The sequence below is a fragment of the Ambystoma mexicanum genome, chromosome 5p, assembly GCF_040938575.1.
Source record: "Ambystoma mexicanum isolate Mex_15411 chromosome 5p, UKY_AmexF1_1, whole genome shotgun sequence".
NCBI classification, from domain to species: domain Eukaryota; kingdom Metazoa; phylum Chordata; class Amphibia; order Caudata; family Ambystomatidae; genus Ambystoma; species Ambystoma mexicanum.
In genome coordinates, this window is record NC_090930.1 from 947,294,259 (window position 1) to 947,310,918 (window position 16,660).

Consider the following 16,660-nt stretch of genomic DNA (forward strand, 5'->3'; position numbering starts at 1 on the left):
AGTTCACTTGCAGGTGGTAAAGGATGCCAGCTGGTGTACATCCATCCAACAGGCCATGATGAATAAAATAGAGAACATACAGAAAAACGCAGTAACCAAAACTAATTCTGTTGTCGAAGTTAATGAGACCTCGCCACTGGCACGCTCCAATACGGATACTGTTAAATTTGAGTTCCAGCCCATCTTTGAGCAATACCTGCAGAATGTACTTAGTCAACTAAAACCAACTAACTGTAAGGGGGATGTCTGTCCCGCCACAATAGAATATGGCAAACAACTTGCCCCTCTCATCAGCAAATTTAAAAACCTCCCTTTTAAAGAGGGTGTTGTCCCAATTAGTATCAAAAAAGCTTGGATTTCCCCTCTTATAAAGAAACCCACTCTTGACCAGAATGCGCCAGTTAACTGCCGGCCCATTACGAATGTGCCGTATTTACTAAAAATTCTGGATAAGTGGCGCAGCTACAGCTTGAGGAGTTTCCAGTTTAAACATAAGGTTATGGGGCCAAAACAATCAGGTTTTCGACGAGGCTACAGCACTGCATCAACTCTTATTGACTTTAAGACCAGTATGTTCAATATATTTGACAAGGGGAACTCAGCTATGCTGGTGCTACTAGATCTGTCTGCAGCATTTGATCTTATGGATCATACCATTCTTGCGGACCGATTCCATTGCCCTAAATTGTATCTATGGGAGAATACAAGCTTGGATGCAGGTGAATAGACTAGCTCTAAACAATTCCAAGACTGAAATGATGGTTGTGGGTACAGCTTCCCAACTATGGAAAATTGGTCAAGAGTGTTGCCAGTTCAACATAGCCCGATTAAATCCCACCCTAAGGTCAAGACTTTAGGTGTCACTCATGATCAAAACTTGTCAATGAAGTCACATGTAAGCAGCTTAGTCTCCTGCTCCTCCTGTTACCTCAAACTACTAGCCCAGCTTCAGCCCTTTCTGAACATTACCAAATGTGCCATGATTAACCGTGCCATCATAGGGGCCAAGTTTGACTATTGAGCTAGTCTTTTGCTGGGGTTAACCAAAGGGGAACTATTCCGACTACAGGTGGTTCAGAATAATGCTGTGCGCATTTTTATGGTGATGGGTAGGGCAGAACATGTTTCCCTAGCCAGAAGGGCCCTGCACTGGCTGCCAGCGAACAGTCGTGTTCTGTTCTGTGTGCATTGCATAACACATTGATGCCTCTGTGGCCTGGAGTCAGAATATCTAGCTCAACATTGCCATTGCGTTCTAACAGCACCTCCCACCTGGTGATGCGATGTTCCAAACGCTCCTGTGTAACAAGGGGGTCATTCCCACATGCAGTCCCAAGTCTCTGGAATGAGCTTCCCCTCAATCTGCGAGCATGCTCATCTCTTCCAGCCTTCAGGAAGGGCCTGAAGACAGTACTTTTCTGATGAAGTTTCTTTGAACTAGAAGTTCCATAGCCATCATCTCCTGCTTTTCTTCTTGCTGTTTTCTGTATGTATCTGGTTTAGTGCCCCCATGCCCATGGGCTCTGTTTGTGCACTATATAAATAAAATAAAATTAGTGCTGCAGCTGTGGAAGCGATACCGAGGTATTCCCAGGAACACAGGAATCATGCATGACTGTTGTGGTCTCAAAGATGGAGGGGTGCATTATTCCTCAATTGCTGTGCTGCACTGTGAGGTTCATTAAGATCACACACATATGTTGCAATGAAACCTATGGAGAGCCACTAGGAGGAACCTGCAGAGCAGCACAGGACAGCACAACGATTGTGGCCTCATAAACAAGTTATTGATTTGCTCAGTGGTTGCATTGCTTGAGGGTCTAAATGTGATTAGTGGAGATCTAGTTTTGGTTTGGGAGGAGACAGGGTGGTTATAGATGTGAAACATAAGGAGGGATTGTTCTGTTCAGGAGACGTGCACAGATTTCCTGACTATTAATGGGAATCATACCAAAATGTTGCCAGGATTGTGGCGACATTACTCATAATGCGCCTGATTGCAGTTCAAAAATCCCGACCCCCATTACACAGACTCAGTGATTGTGTGGGTGTCCCCCGCACCCGTTAGTCAGTGTAATGGGGGTCAGAGTTGCAGGGGTGTCCCCCACTTTGGTTACATGGAGCACGGGGGTCAAAGTTTAAGAAAACAAAATAAAAGGACCCTGCGGGGCCAGCTCAGACCCACATAAGTGGGCGGGAACTGACTTCTGTGCCGCCGAGAAGGTAAATGCATGGGGTCGGTCGGTTAGAGGGATGCAGGGAATGAGTGATCTATGTGATCACTGCGCTGCGCCGTAATGGAGGTTGACATTTTCATGGTCCACATTACGGGCGGCGCAGTGAGCACATACATCCCTAATAATGCTGACTATCATTTTTATGTATTTTGTTAGTTAACAACACTCAATAGGCATACACAGCTTAGAAATAGAACAATTGTGTGCACATTACGGACCTGTCCAGAATTTGTTAGCATGAGATTATATTAACTTGGTTGTTCCAAGAAGATCTTTGGTTGACATTGGCAATGTCATGAAAAACAACACCCAAACCCAAACCAATCTCCCGACGAACATGTTCAATGCGGTGTGGTGGGGGCGGGGCTTCGCGAAAGATTGCATGATCTCACACTCCAAATTACACTGAGATATTATGGAAAATATCAAAAGCAGATCACAAAAGGTTTGTTCACTTGAGAATTGTTGTTATGTTATAGGTACTTATAAAGCGCACCATCACCAACGGAATCAGTCCCCATGCGCTCTGGCGGATCTGTAAACAGGAAGGATGGGTAGGGTTAGTCGGGAGGAGGGGAGCAGGAAAGTGGGAGAAGTGATGTGCTGTTGGCAACTTCAGCTCGGTATACACCAAGTGCTGGGCTTTGGTGCTAGCATCGGATCGGGCAAGACCTCGAGTGCTGTAGGTGATGTTTATGTGTTGTTGATGCGGTGTGGTAAAGTGCGTGCGGATTGCTGACAGAGAGACGGTTGTGTGGCTTTGTGTGGTTTAAGTATGCAGAAGATTGAGGGTTGGGTTAGTGGGGTCTGTGTCCTGATTCAGGTCCTTCTGATTCCGTTAGAGTTGTATCCCTGTGGGTTGGGTTGATGCTGGTTCCTCATAGACCGCCTCGCTTTGTTGGTGCTGCGTTGACCCCGCTGTATCATAGTGAGTAATTGTTTGAATCGATAGGTGCGTCTGACCCTTTCTTCGGGTGTGGGACTGGGTTGGTAATATCTCTATTCTTTTGTAATCTAGTGTGACACTGGTAGGTTGAGGTTTTGAAAGGATCAGGGTCGGAGTTGTGTTGATGTGGCGTTCTAGTGCTTGCGTCTTGGTGAGCATGTGTATTCAGTCATTCGTTTCCTCCTGTCATGACTGTCTTTCTGTTGGTTCTTTGGTTTCTGTTTGTGTGCAATTAAAAAATGAAACAACAAAACAAATGTTTCACCTGTCAGCCATTACATCACCATCGAACCAATGGGAAAATGTGCACTTAGGAGTCCAGAAATTCCATCCTGGGAAAAATGCAGCTTTCCATATTCTTATGTTGGGAGCTGAATCAAACGAAATAACTATTGTGTGTGAGCAATCTTCCATTTCCAAATGCCGCGTCCTCCTGCTGTGATTCCATTGTTGAATATTATCAAAGTCAACTTCTCTGCAGGGGTATAACACATTTTCTCTGACAGGTATTATCTTTTCCTTTTTGGGGTGCTGTGGGCTGAAGGCAGAGGGAACGTGGGGCCTGATTACAAATTCGGGGCCACAGGAACTATCACTAAACTCGTTTACTGTTTCCGCCTCTTGCATGCATGATACATCCGCCTGACTATGAGTGGCAGAATGGCACTGTTGATCCCCATTTCTAGTGTCCTTTAGACTCAATTAGGGATTTGAAGGATTTACATACGGCGGTAATTCTGCACTTGGTAAATCCTCTATTTTCTTTCCTAGGTTAAGTGCAAGAAATACCTCCAGCGCTTACCAGAGGTATTTTCTCCACTTTACTCCCAAACTCGTAACTTAGTGGTGCAGAAAATTGGCAAAAATTGAATTACTGTGACTTTACTGCCATTTTCTCCAGCACCTCCAAACGTGGCCATTGGTATTTTTTATCTTGTATATAGTACCTTATGCTTCTACTCTATACACACACAATGCTGGATCACAAGGGACAGCAAAGGGCTTGGAAAACTGGTACGGGCAATATGTAACATAACATTGTAATGGGTATCTCTCATGTAAGTGGTGCATTTCACCTTGGGGTTCTGAGTGACATTGTAGGCAACTCGAGCTTCACTCTGTGCCTACCAGATGCCATGCAAGACTCTCAGTGCAATGTATCCCCGTAGTTGGCAGCTACCCATTTTAAATCTTTATTTATAGCAGCAAATACACATTTTCAAGTAGGAAAACACCCCAGCGATACTGAGCACTTTAAAAAAAGCCCCAACTATTGTCATGAATGCTAGCATGATAACTTTTGAATTGCATAATGTATTTTGTTCCTATTAATGAGTTGTGTTTTATGTTAAAACGTGTAAATAAAGAAATACAAAATTTAAAAAACTATATATATAACATGGTGGGCAGTGCACCAAGTTAAACCTACGCCATTTTATTATTCTGATTAGTCAACAATGCTCCCGCCAAAAGACACTTCTATTCTGACCTTGTTGGATTCAATCTGGCATGACAGATGTGTCAAAGGCTCAGCGAAAACATAGACATGCATGTCAAGGATTGCGGTTTCAGCTGCCTGATTCACATGCTTACGTCCCAGCCTGACAGTTGAAAGGATTAGGTCCAAGGAAAGCTGGTAATTTCCTAGCTCACTTTTAGGTAAATTAGGCGAGTTACGGTATATGGTATTGTTGGGTTAACATGGAAGTGTTTGGTCATTGTGTTCCTTTTTTATTCAGTTCAAACTCATGCTGCTGATTTGCCTCTTTGCACAATGGCTGGACGCCTGTCATGGCTGAAGAAGAGAGATGCTCGATTTATCCCACAGTATCATCTGCTGAGCTGAAGTACTCTCATCATTGCATTTTAAGACACCATTTATCAAAGGTATAGGCGTACGTGTATTCAATTAATAGCAATGGTATTGGCTCAGGATTTCCAACGAAGCCAAAAACATTTGCCTAACAGGCTTGCACTGAGATATTTTGCCATACTCTCTGAGGGTCAGACGCTTCTCCAAGCAGAGAGTTGGGGGCAGATCTTTCTCCTCGGGTGGGGCCTCCCTCTGGAAGCGCCTCCTTGCCTCTCAAACTTGTGCAGAACCATCTCTGGTTCCAAAAGCAACTGAAGACCTTCCTTTTCGCTTCCGTTTTCTCTCTTCCTCTCCCCTGCTGATGCACCCAACTGCTCCGCGCACTAGTCACCTGGTCGCCCTCTGAACTCGGACCCAGGCTCCTGCATGTCCAGTTGCCCTTGCACTACCTCCGGGCTCCCTAGCACTTAAAGGTCTGTATCTGCAATCCTACAGTCCCTTCTCTCTACACGTATGAGCCACCCGCTGGCAGCACTTGTGAGTCAACTGCACTTCCCCCTTCACCTCCCCCTGCCACTTCTCCCCTCCCTCTTCCCCGCACACTTGCACGATCTGAATGACACAAGGCCTAGTAAGCTCGTTATTTTGTCTTCCCTTGTTTCCTCCTCCTTGTCACATGTCGCGCATGGAAACACTTGTGTACAGACGCGTTATGAATGACATCATATCATACCTGAAGAACCTCATTGAAAGCCTTCTGAAATGGTTACGCTGCTTGCAGCCCAAAAGTACTTGTCATCAAGCAGTCTCTACTCAATTTGGTTAACCGCTGCGCTTAACTACTTCACAAAGTGCGCACATACATTAATCAGCCCCGCCACCACTAAGTTTGCAACACTGAACATTTCCGAGGCAACAAATACGTCTGATCATTCATAGGAAGTAAAGGACTGCTCTTAACAGACATCTTCCTAATAATCCTTGGTAAGGACAAGACCCCAACATATCTATGTCGTTGGCATCCCGGGCCTTGCACTGTGTGGAGTGGACATTCTTATTAGGGACTATTCTGCTAAGTTTAACATGGGTGAAATCGATTTGCTTAGTTGTATAACATTACTCCAGTGTGTAGGAAAATTTGCTTGATGCATACATTAATAACTGAAATCTGGATATATGGACGTTTGTGCACTCCCATGGGCCTGTGAGCACTCACAAACTGAGCTGTTTGAAATCATTTGTTCAAATCAACTGAATTTTGCTTCCCAGAAATGTGATTAATTTTCCACACAACTTTCAGGAAAAATAAACTCCCTCATGTGTGCTTAATCAGTATGGAGATACTCCTGCCTGCAGCAGTATGAGTCATAAAGACATATATGTGGTAAAAACATCTAGCGCCCTCATACCTATTAAGTCCACCTGAGGAAACACTTTTGATGAAACGTTGTGGTAGGAAGTACATCTGCAGGTGTATTATAGGACACGCTGCTCAATTATGAATAGCAACCTAAATAAAAAATATTTTTGGGAAAATGAAATTCATTTTGATTTATAATGTTGATTACAATCAGGTGAATTTGTGAGTATTAATAGGCATTTGGGGGTGCACGACGGCATGAAATGTTTCCATGTTTCACTTTTTAATTGCAGCCGACAGAAGGGCCCACTTAGCTATGCTGCTGCAGTGCAGTTGTCCAAATGCTGTGTTCATTGACTGTCGCAGGGATTTGTAACATTCAGCTTGCCAGATGTTTTGGACTACAACATCCATCAGTACTAGCCAACATAGACAATGGTGAGGGATCATGGAAGCCGTGATACCAAACATCTGGAAAGCCACAGGTTGCAGACCTCTGGTGGGCCCGTAGTACTATTGTGAAATTGTCTAAACCCTTGGGACAGGAAAGGCATATGCTGGCACAGCTTGAGAGGGGACACATTTACCTCCATCAAGTCCTCCGCCATGTTGTCGTCCAGCTTCTTGCACTGCCGCCAGTGCTTCAGCAGCCACTTCAGCTTGATGTAGAGGAGGAAGACATTCTGCTTGAAGTGCCTGAGCTCCTGCTTCATCAGCCCCTTCTCCTGGCTCCAGGCCGTCTCCTCCAGCTTGTTCTGCAGCGTCAGGCTCTGTACCTCCAGGTCCTTCCTCCGCAGACTGGTCAAGTGCTCGTCCTCCAGCTTTAAGGGGAGACAGAGGGGAAAATGCATCAGCAATGCCTTCGTCTCGGCAAACCAGGGTCTAGGTGGCTACTAAATGTGGGAAAAACATCCCGTCAACAGTCTCTTTGAGTGACCTTAGGATATATATATATATATATATATATATATATATATATATATATATATGCATATATGCATGCCCTAAAAATGGCCTAGTTTTGCCACAAGGCATATATATATATATATATATATATATATATATATATATATATATATACAAATTTGGGAGGGAGGTTGGCGGAACGTTCTGTGCAACACCCATGTTCCGGGGCCCTCTCAGTGAAAGCTTTTTTTGGCCAGCATTCTGGACTCCCATACTCCCATAGCAAGGTGGAGGGAAACAGACACTCAAAAGGTTTAAATTGACTGGAAGTTCAGATAGATGACTTAAGGTCATCCATAGATCAGCACTCCCAGGGATAATATGAGCTTTCTACCACTGACCAGAATGCAGAGCAGCTATAGCAGTGTTCTGTTGAACTCCTGCCACAGCGCACATAGAGTGGGTTCTCAGAGGCAATGAGGAGCAGAACCATAGAGAGGGCTGGCATTAAGAAGGAGCCTCTGCTACACGCTAGCCTATTCTTGAGGGAAGTGGGGGTACTCTTAAGTGTGTCTGATACACTTCTGAAGTAAATCCTACAGATCTCAAAACAGAACTAGAAAAGAAAGTGAGTCAGTGCCTCCCACCCGCCTGGTACTGGTCTCATCCCCCTCAGACAATATCCTGACCATTAGGTCAGTTTTGGGCCCAGTCACCCACTGCTAGAATGGAGAAGCTTTTAACCTTTAATTAACAATGTCTAGGGCAAATGGCCAGGGCATTGAAGTAAAAGGCCTGACATAGCTTATCCCCTGCTTGCCTGACATGTAGCCGACCACAGGAAGGTCTCCGCAGCTAACAATCCAATGAGGCGGATGCACCATGAACAGCTGCAGTCGTGGTGGTCAGTAGGCTGAGTCCACTCCTCTTCCACAGGTCGCATGGCCAGGTATGTCCCTATCGTTTCAAGTTGACGTAACTGCCATCATGTCACCAGACCAATATTTTTGTGTGTTCGTAGACTTTAATTCCCTGACTGGAGTAACAAAGTTGTCTTGTAGCAATTTGATTTAATTTGTCGCGAACATGTGTGATAAAAGGAACAAGTTTGAGTGCATGTCAAGGAAGAAAGGTTTTAAGTGATCTACACTGTGGTCCTAATTATTACTAAGTGACTTTGTATAGGCTTCTTGTAGCCATGATCACATACCTAACATGCTCTAGTTCTTTTTTTTGGCTCCCTTCTGCCATCTCAAGGGACAGACAATGGGAAAAAGGCAAAGAGAAGGAAAGAGCAAAGGACAGTGTTTTAAGAAGCAGGTTTTGAAGGCTCCACATCAGTGAGATCAAAGGGTTACAGTAAGTGGTGAAGGTTCAGGAGATAGGTAGGTCCCCCTTTCAGTTCAGCAACAAAGAAATCTTTGACACACAATAGGGCAGAAAGTGTATGTGTGTAAGGGCAAAGGGGCGCTTGTGGGCCAAACAAGTTGGCATTAATAAAATAAGGGCATTGTTATGTTACTCAAAGTCTTGTAAAACCAAGTCTCTGAAATATAAGTTGGTTTCTTCTGACTGGCAGCATGAGTTAGTCTCTCATGCTCTGATCTCCCTCCTCTTTGCTCCTTTCGCATGGTTGCAAACCTTCAGTTTGTTTCTTAATGTCTTTCAAAGCCTTTCACAATTCTCAGTCTTTTTCAAGTTCACCTACTTTCAGGTTTCTCATCACCTTAAAACATTTCAAAGTCCTTCTCATCTACAAAACATCTGTCAGGTTCCAGGTACTTTGTAAACCTTATCACTACCCCTGTCATTTTCTAGGCACTTTTACAGTATTAGTACCCTCTCAGGCTTCAGTCACTTAGCCAGGCTTCTCAACAGATCTCTCAGGCAAGGCACCTTCTCCAAAGTATCTACATCGCCCAGGTGCTAGGTGCTGCTCATGAGACTCTTAAAGCATCAGCTTATTTGGTTGAAAGCCAGGTACTGGAAATCAGAGGATATCTCCATCGGCCTCCTAGAACAGAAGCTAGATGCCCCCTCCCCCCGAGCGCCAGATGATCGCTTGCTGCCGTCCAGCAATCTCCCTTCTCTTATAGGCATCTACCTCGAATCCCCTTGCCTGTTCTTCAGAAATCTACTCATTGCAGCAGATCCATCTATGCCTCATTTCCCCATCATTTCTGGCCCCTGTCACATCACTGGGGAGGATCTGATGAAATAAACCAGGTCAGACATCTTGGCGTTGTTGAGTTACTCTTTCTGGAAGCAACCATGTGGCTGCATCTTAAAGAATGAGTGTTGAGGAAATGGCAGTTTTTAGGTAACTCAGCATTTTATTTTCTGTGATCATGGGTGCTTCATCGCAGTTGTTAAGGACAACAACTGATTGGCTAACCATGGAGCTGAAGATAAAATCCTACAAAAGATTAGCAAACAGTGGCGTCGAAGGAAAACGGAAACAATGCATAAACTCAATGACTTTTGTTAAGGTCGTACACTCCACACATCAGTTCACAGATCAAATATCTCGTAGCTAAATTGACACTTTTTAACTTTTGGGTGTAGGAAGAGACAGCACGTGGCTAAGGACGGTCAGTTTAGACTACAACATCACCACCATCATCAGCTGTGCAGCTGTGCAACTGCAGAGCTTCCATGTGACCGGACCTCCAGTCCAGGAACCAGATGGTCACGTTTCTGGCAATCAGGTTTGTCATTCAGAATGTTCTGTCATGTCATCGGGCACAGTCTTACATGCTTCTTCTATGGTAGATCTGTTGATATTTCTGCAGATAATATGCTCCTGTTGAAGAGCCAGGAAACACCTAGGCTTGCCAACATATAGATTATCTTTATTGCTCTCTGAGCATTATATGGACTCGTGGATCTAACTAAAGTGAGAAACGCATCACTTTAAGAGCTTTCATATTTGATGAAGCTATTTGAAACTGGATAATTTAATGGAGTCTGGTCAGATTTTGTATGGCATGTGCAGAGGAGTGTCCTCTGGTGAAATCTTCCAGAGTTTTCTGTGACTTTAGATCATTTTAACACTGATACCTTAATCTTTATGGATTCTATGCACCTGTTATTGTGGGTAGATGCAGCAGAAGAATGTGTGCAAAATGTAGCTGGAAGTTTGATAGTGACCCTATAACCACCGGGCCACCATCAAGAGAAGTCAATTGAAATATAAGATGAAAGACCCAACTCAGAGTCAAAATCAAAGATCTGACTTTTGAGTTAACCTATATGTGTGAATGAAATAAAAATATAACCAAAGACTGAGAGGTGATGGGAAGGAAAGAGCTTCCGGACTGTAACATGTTTCAATTTTCTTCCATTATGTCCTACGGTGCTCACCTAGATACAGCTAGAATCTTAAAAAGTAAATACTGGAGAGCCGAAGATAGGATTTGTTAGATATGCAAATGAATATGTGAGTCTCTGGTGCAACAAAGGAACAGTTGTCTGTGGAGTACCTCAGTTTGCTGCATTTTCTCAACTTCTTTTCAATGTCTATGTGCTCCCAGAGGTATTACTTCTAGGAACCTATGGGTTAATCTAGTTTATTTGCGCAGACACTACACAAATTATTCTGTAACTTGATAGGGCTATGCCTGCATAAAAATGTTGTTCTTGCGAGTGTATACTTGAATGCAGGTCAACTCTCCAACTTATCAAAGTTGGATGTCAAAAAAATCGAAGGTTTTCATAATCGGGGACCAATGAGTCCTCTGGACAGAGGACCTCTGGAAGGAAGACACGGTCATTATTTTCTCTGCAGCAGGTAAGCAATCAAAGTTTTTATAATTGATGTCAATACCTCTTTGAGCCTGGAGGTAACACTCCTCTCACAACCATACTTTTTTCCAATCTTAAAGTCCTGCCTAGAATCCCTTTTCTTTCAGAAACCTGGTGTGGTTCACCATCCAGATTAGATTATGGAAACAGACTCTTGTTTGTCCCTACCCGCATTCAATGAATTCTAAATGCAGGCCATGATTGGTCACTGACAGTAGGCAAAGGGCTAATTTGATCCCAGTTCTCAAATAACTTCACTGCTTGCTGATTAACAAGTGTCAAGTCGCTTAGTGCATGAAACAAATGTACACAGAGTTTAAGACCTGAATTTCTTATTTTTGTTCCTTCATGACATTTTAGATCCAAAATGTGCTCGGGATACAGTCTTTATATTGAAAATGATATACCAAATCACTTATATATCTAAACATAAACTTTGAAAAACCTTATACCGAATATATTAATGGTGTGGTTAAAGGGTTAATTTTTGGGGGGAAACCGTCTGGATGGGTTTTTAGGGGTGGGAAACAGGGGTTTGAAGGGAAGAACCCCCAAAAAATGAAAACAAAAATAAAAAAATTAAAAAATAAATTTTCAGGATTTCAAGGTATATGTTTTGATATATAAGTGATTTGGTCTATAATACCTAGGTATAAAGATATGTAATCAATGTGCTCCAATGCTGAACAATGAGAAATGGTGGCAAGGCTTTTTTAGTGGTGGGTCCTACCTTGTGGAACACTCTCCTAATCGGTAAACAAGGCTTTGTACAGCTAATCGGTAGCGGAAGACATGGCTGCTCTTAAACCAATATTGCTAGACCTACCCTCTAGATATTGGATTAGCGCCAAAATGGTCAAGTGGTGGTGTACAAGCACATCAGATGCAATAACTTTTTTTTCTGTGATTCCGAGTGATAGAGGGGAATGGAGAAAGGGGTGTCCGGTCATTTGGTCGAAAATAAATGGTCGAATGACCATTTGATCGAATCAAAATGGTCGGAAAAAAAAGGTCGAATTTATTTATTTATTTATATATATTTTTTTAGTTTGGTTGCTTAGAAAATATTTTTTAATAAAGAAAAAGGGGTGTTGGGGAGGAGGGGACCCCCCATAAAATAAAAATAAAATAAAAAAAAGAATTCGACTTTTTTTTTGCCACCATTTTACATCGATCAAATGGTCATTCAACCATTTGGTTTTCCAACCAAATGACTGGTAACCGAGAAAGGCAAACTTCCAGTTGAAGCTCCAGAACTAGTTTCCACGAATAAAAGAACACTTTGCAGAGAACATGTGTTGTACTACCTCAGCAACACAAATAGAAGATACCCTACATAGTTGCATATGATATGTAGAGTGCTCGTAAGACTGGATTTCCAAAGCTAGGATGCCTTTGGGGGAGCCCAGTTTTCTTTACTACCCAAAGTTTAACAGAGTTGAGAACCTCACTACTTGCATTTTCAACATTGTTAATCGGGTCATTACTCAAAATTGGTTAATCTGACCCCTGAGGTCAAGTTCAGAAAGTTTGCAAAGCCCTGAACTCGAACAGAAAATACAGCATCTTCACCTACACAAGCATGTTTACAGGGTGTGACCATATGGGGTCTCCAACATTCAGCTCTCCAGATGCTTTGGGCTAGGTCTATGATGAGGGATCAGAGAAGCCAGCTAGGGCAGTTGGGAGCTGTACCCAAAAAACATCTGGCGAGCCAAAGACTGCCCACTCATTAGCTAAGGACTGGCATCTGCTGCTCTCAGACCAGGAAGGGGGTGGGGAAGGGGAAACCACTCCATACCTGAATTATCCTGTTTTCCACTGTTTCAAGCTCTTCGTGGTGAAGTCTCCGTTCCTGCTCCAGATGAACCTGCAGATCTCGTAGCGACAAATTCTGTGTGGATGAAACATGGAAACCCCTGAGCTAAGCAGCAGGACACATAGGAGATGATAGGGAGAGAGGAAGTGGGCTCCCTTGGGGCAGACATCTGCAGGAATCACAGGCACACGCATGCAAGGAGATATGATCTAATATGCTAGTTAAAGGGAAGGGAGGCAACATAGTTAATACTTATAGAACACTACAGTGCATACCGACCACGAGGACCGTAATTAATCCCGCCCCTAGCAAGTTCCTCTCCCATGGGTAAAAGACGAGAGCTCTCTCATCTGGGGAATAACTAATGAGCTACGAAATACACACCCATCATTAGTGGGTGCTTTTAATATCACCATCTAGTTTGTGTCACGGTTCATTGAAGCCTATTTTCATGGAGCCATGTTCCCCTATTTGAGTTACAACAGGGCCACAATAATACAGCGGGGCCAATTTCAAGGCAGTGGGCATGCATCACAAATAATGTGCCCACATCACTCATCCTGAATGGGGTCAGCATGCTTTGATAGTCAATGTGAATGTAACCAACCTTGATTTGCAAAGACTACCCTTCTTCAGGGACAGTGTCAGAATATTGTCAGACTATTGTTATTACATGTAGTATTGTTATTACTAGTATTACCCTGATATAGCTCCACTTGTCTCACAGGGATGGCTTAGTGTACAGAGATATCCAGATAGCTGTCTAGCAGACTGAAATGAGGGGGTGGGGAGAGTAACTGTGTTAAGGTGGTGTGGGTAATCATTAAGGGAATCATTTGCGGGAGTATTGAGCACTGGGTTCTCTCCTGAATGTCTGATGGTTTTCTTCACCAGTTAATGGGTGAGGTAGCGTGTTCTGAATGGCAGAATCTTACATAGAAAACAGGGACATCATCTAGCTGTTGCAGTCGTACAGAATCCATGATCTCTCTAGTGACCACTAAGACTGCGTGTGTGGCATTTCTTATCTCAAGTACCTGTTATCTAGTGACTGCGGGATGTAGAAGGGATCAGCCATCAAGTAATAACTTGGATGATTCCTCATCTGAAAGCTGAGACGGCCATACGTCAGAGCTCTCAGAAATATTGCAACCCTTGAGCACTAACCTCTCTCACATAACACATAAACCAACCTTACTTACAGGCATTCTGCAGCAGTGCCATCATGGAGTCGGTAACTGCACCAGAAGACCCACCTGACGCCAAGATGTTGGGCCATTTTTTTATGTCCATAGTGCACAGCCACAGCCATTTTGTGGCACAAGATGACACCTGTCAGCAAGCTACGTTGAACTGATCTCCCCCATTCAAAAGCCCCACTCCTGAATGGCCCGGACCTGAAACAGATTGGCGAATCCCATACCCAATCACAGCCCAGGGAGGGTGTTGGCATTATAGAGGAAGGGATGAGAGGAGAATGGTTGGAGAGGACATGATTGCGCGAGGGAGAGAGTGCAGAGAGGAGGATTGCTATAAACGATTAGAGGAGGAGGATCACCACAGGAAAGGAGAGGAGCAACTTCACGAGAGGGAGGCGGAAGAGGAAAGATCTATGTGATTTTTTGGGGACAAATCCCAAGGCCGAAAATACCATTTTGTTTCTATGGACTTCTATGCGGGGGTGGAGGCGTGGTCCCTGCATCCTCACCTTACAATATGTATTACCCTAACCCACCCCCCCCCACATATAAATACATTGAAACTTTCCGCCGCCGGATTTTCGGCCACAATATTTTGGGATGAAACCGAGGAGGAAGAAGGCTGAGAGAGAGAGCGAAAGGAGGAGGAAGACTTTAGAGAAAGAAAGGAGGAGGAGGTGAACCACTTGACGAATGGCAGACAGAAGAGGGAGGTCAAGGGATGTGTGATGGGAGGAGACTGGGAGCTGCAAGCTGGCAACAGTATGGGGGAACCATTAATTTGCAGGGGCTGTCAAAGACCACAGAAGTAAGGTGTGTACATATGTGAATTATTTATAAAGGGCAAACCTGACGAGCGAGCAACTGATCACTTCACAATGCTTCATTAAAACACGAAGTGTGGGGTGGGGTCATGATGGAACTGGCAGAGAGTTGAGCCCCCTGCCATTCATTTGTGGAAATTGAGCCAACGAATGCATTTCCCAGGAGATGCTGTTGCCCAGATTTTAGGACTGTGGCATTGAAAGGGTATTAGCATTGATAAAGACTGGTTTTCCTGGAAGGGATGACCAGGGCCCCGGAGCACCCGTGTACGCAGCACCCCTAATTTGTGGTGCACTCTAGGTTTTGGTGAAATTACTTAAACGGCATGGTCTTCAGCTCTTTCCTAAACTGTGGACGAGATGGTGCAGTGTTAACACTGCCACACAACAGGAGTAGGCCCGCCCCAGTTTTTTGTCTTTGGCCTGATGTTATGGCTCCTGGAATTTAATTACACTGACCTCCCAAGATAATCCGTTTTTTGTCTGTGGTGGTCTTTGAATGGCTGCAGCCTTGTATGTGGTGCATGCCTTATTAAAGATGATTCGTGGTGCTATCAATAGCCTGTCCTGCTCCCTTACAGTGGGGAACATGTGATTCTACATTTGATGACAGCACTTCATCTGACGTTGGCATGATGTATTGATTTGAGCAACACCCGGGTTTTAGTGGGTGGGCCCGAGAAGAGCGAGTTCCCCCATCCATGTGGGCTAGGACCTGCGATTGTCAAGCGGTTGTGATTATGGGTGTGGCATTGCAAGAGAGGCTTGATTTAGTACACTAGTGGTAGCTGATATCGGCATGCAGTTATTATGTGGAATCACAAAATAACGACTCCAATTACACCAAATCCAAAACAACTCATTCCAAAATAACGAATCCAATTACACCAAATCCAAAACAACTCATTCCAAAATAACGAATCCAATTACACCAAATCCAAAACAACTCATTCCAAAATAACTAATCCAATTACACCAAATCCAAAACAACTCATTCCAAAATAACGAATCCAATTATACCAAATCCAAAACAACTCATTTAAAAAATAACGAATTTGGGAGAAAGAAAAAACTGGGGTTGGGATTGTGAATAGTGCTTTTGGGGGTGGGGGAAAAGTATTAGGAACAAAAACAACAGAAAAGGAATTAGTTATTTTGGTATTACTTGTAAATGGATTAGTTATTTTGTGATTACACATACTCACATGTAACCTTGATAGGCGAGAGAAGCCTGGTGATTTGGGCTTTTGGGTTTGCCTTTGCAAGAAACCATCAAGGCTCACGCTATCTAGCTATGATTGTACATTAAGGAGGACTCGATTCATGTGAGGGGTGAATTTAGCCGAAGGGCAATGCACAGTGTATATTTAATGAAGACAGTTGAACAAATGTATAAAGTTAGTAGATACTGGTAGGAAAAAAAAAAATCTCCTAATGAATTGGATGACTTTTTCAAGCTTTGCAGCTCGGTTTCAAAAGCAGTGACTCAGATCAAAGTGCAATAACACGTCGGGACGGCCTCTCGGGTGGCCCTTGCGGACTTAAATCTTTGAGGGCTAAATCCAATTTTGGAGTTAGAAATGACAAATGCAGTGGCTTAAGTGGAGCACATAGTCCTAAAGCTCCTGTGTGATAGTGCCAGTGTAAGGGAGGGACTTACATAAATTATCTGCACCACGCGGGCGAAGCTATTATACAAATTGAGAATTAAAAGGGGCAACTGGCAATCTAACAACCTTCAGCAAACACCAG

The 16,660-nt window shown here is 43.7% G+C and overlaps 1 protein-coding gene across 5 annotated transcripts in view; it reads right to left on the reverse strand.

The window, feature by feature from the left end:
- MTCL1 (microtubule crosslinking factor 1) overlaps positions 1–16,660 on the reverse strand; it is a 669,362-nt gene that overhangs the window by 190,837 nt on the left and 461,865 nt on the right. For all 5 annotated transcript variants that reach the window (XM_069613397.1, XM_069613399.1, XM_069613396.1 and 2 more), the window contains 2 exons: positions 12,868–12,960; positions 6,944–7,177 (listed from right to left, as the gene is read on the reverse strand). In XM_069613397.1, the coding sequence (XP_069469498.1) occupies positions 6,944–7,177; positions 12,868–12,960 (327 nt within the window). The remainder of the gene's footprint in view (positions 1–6,943; positions 7,178–12,867; positions 12,961–16,660) is intronic.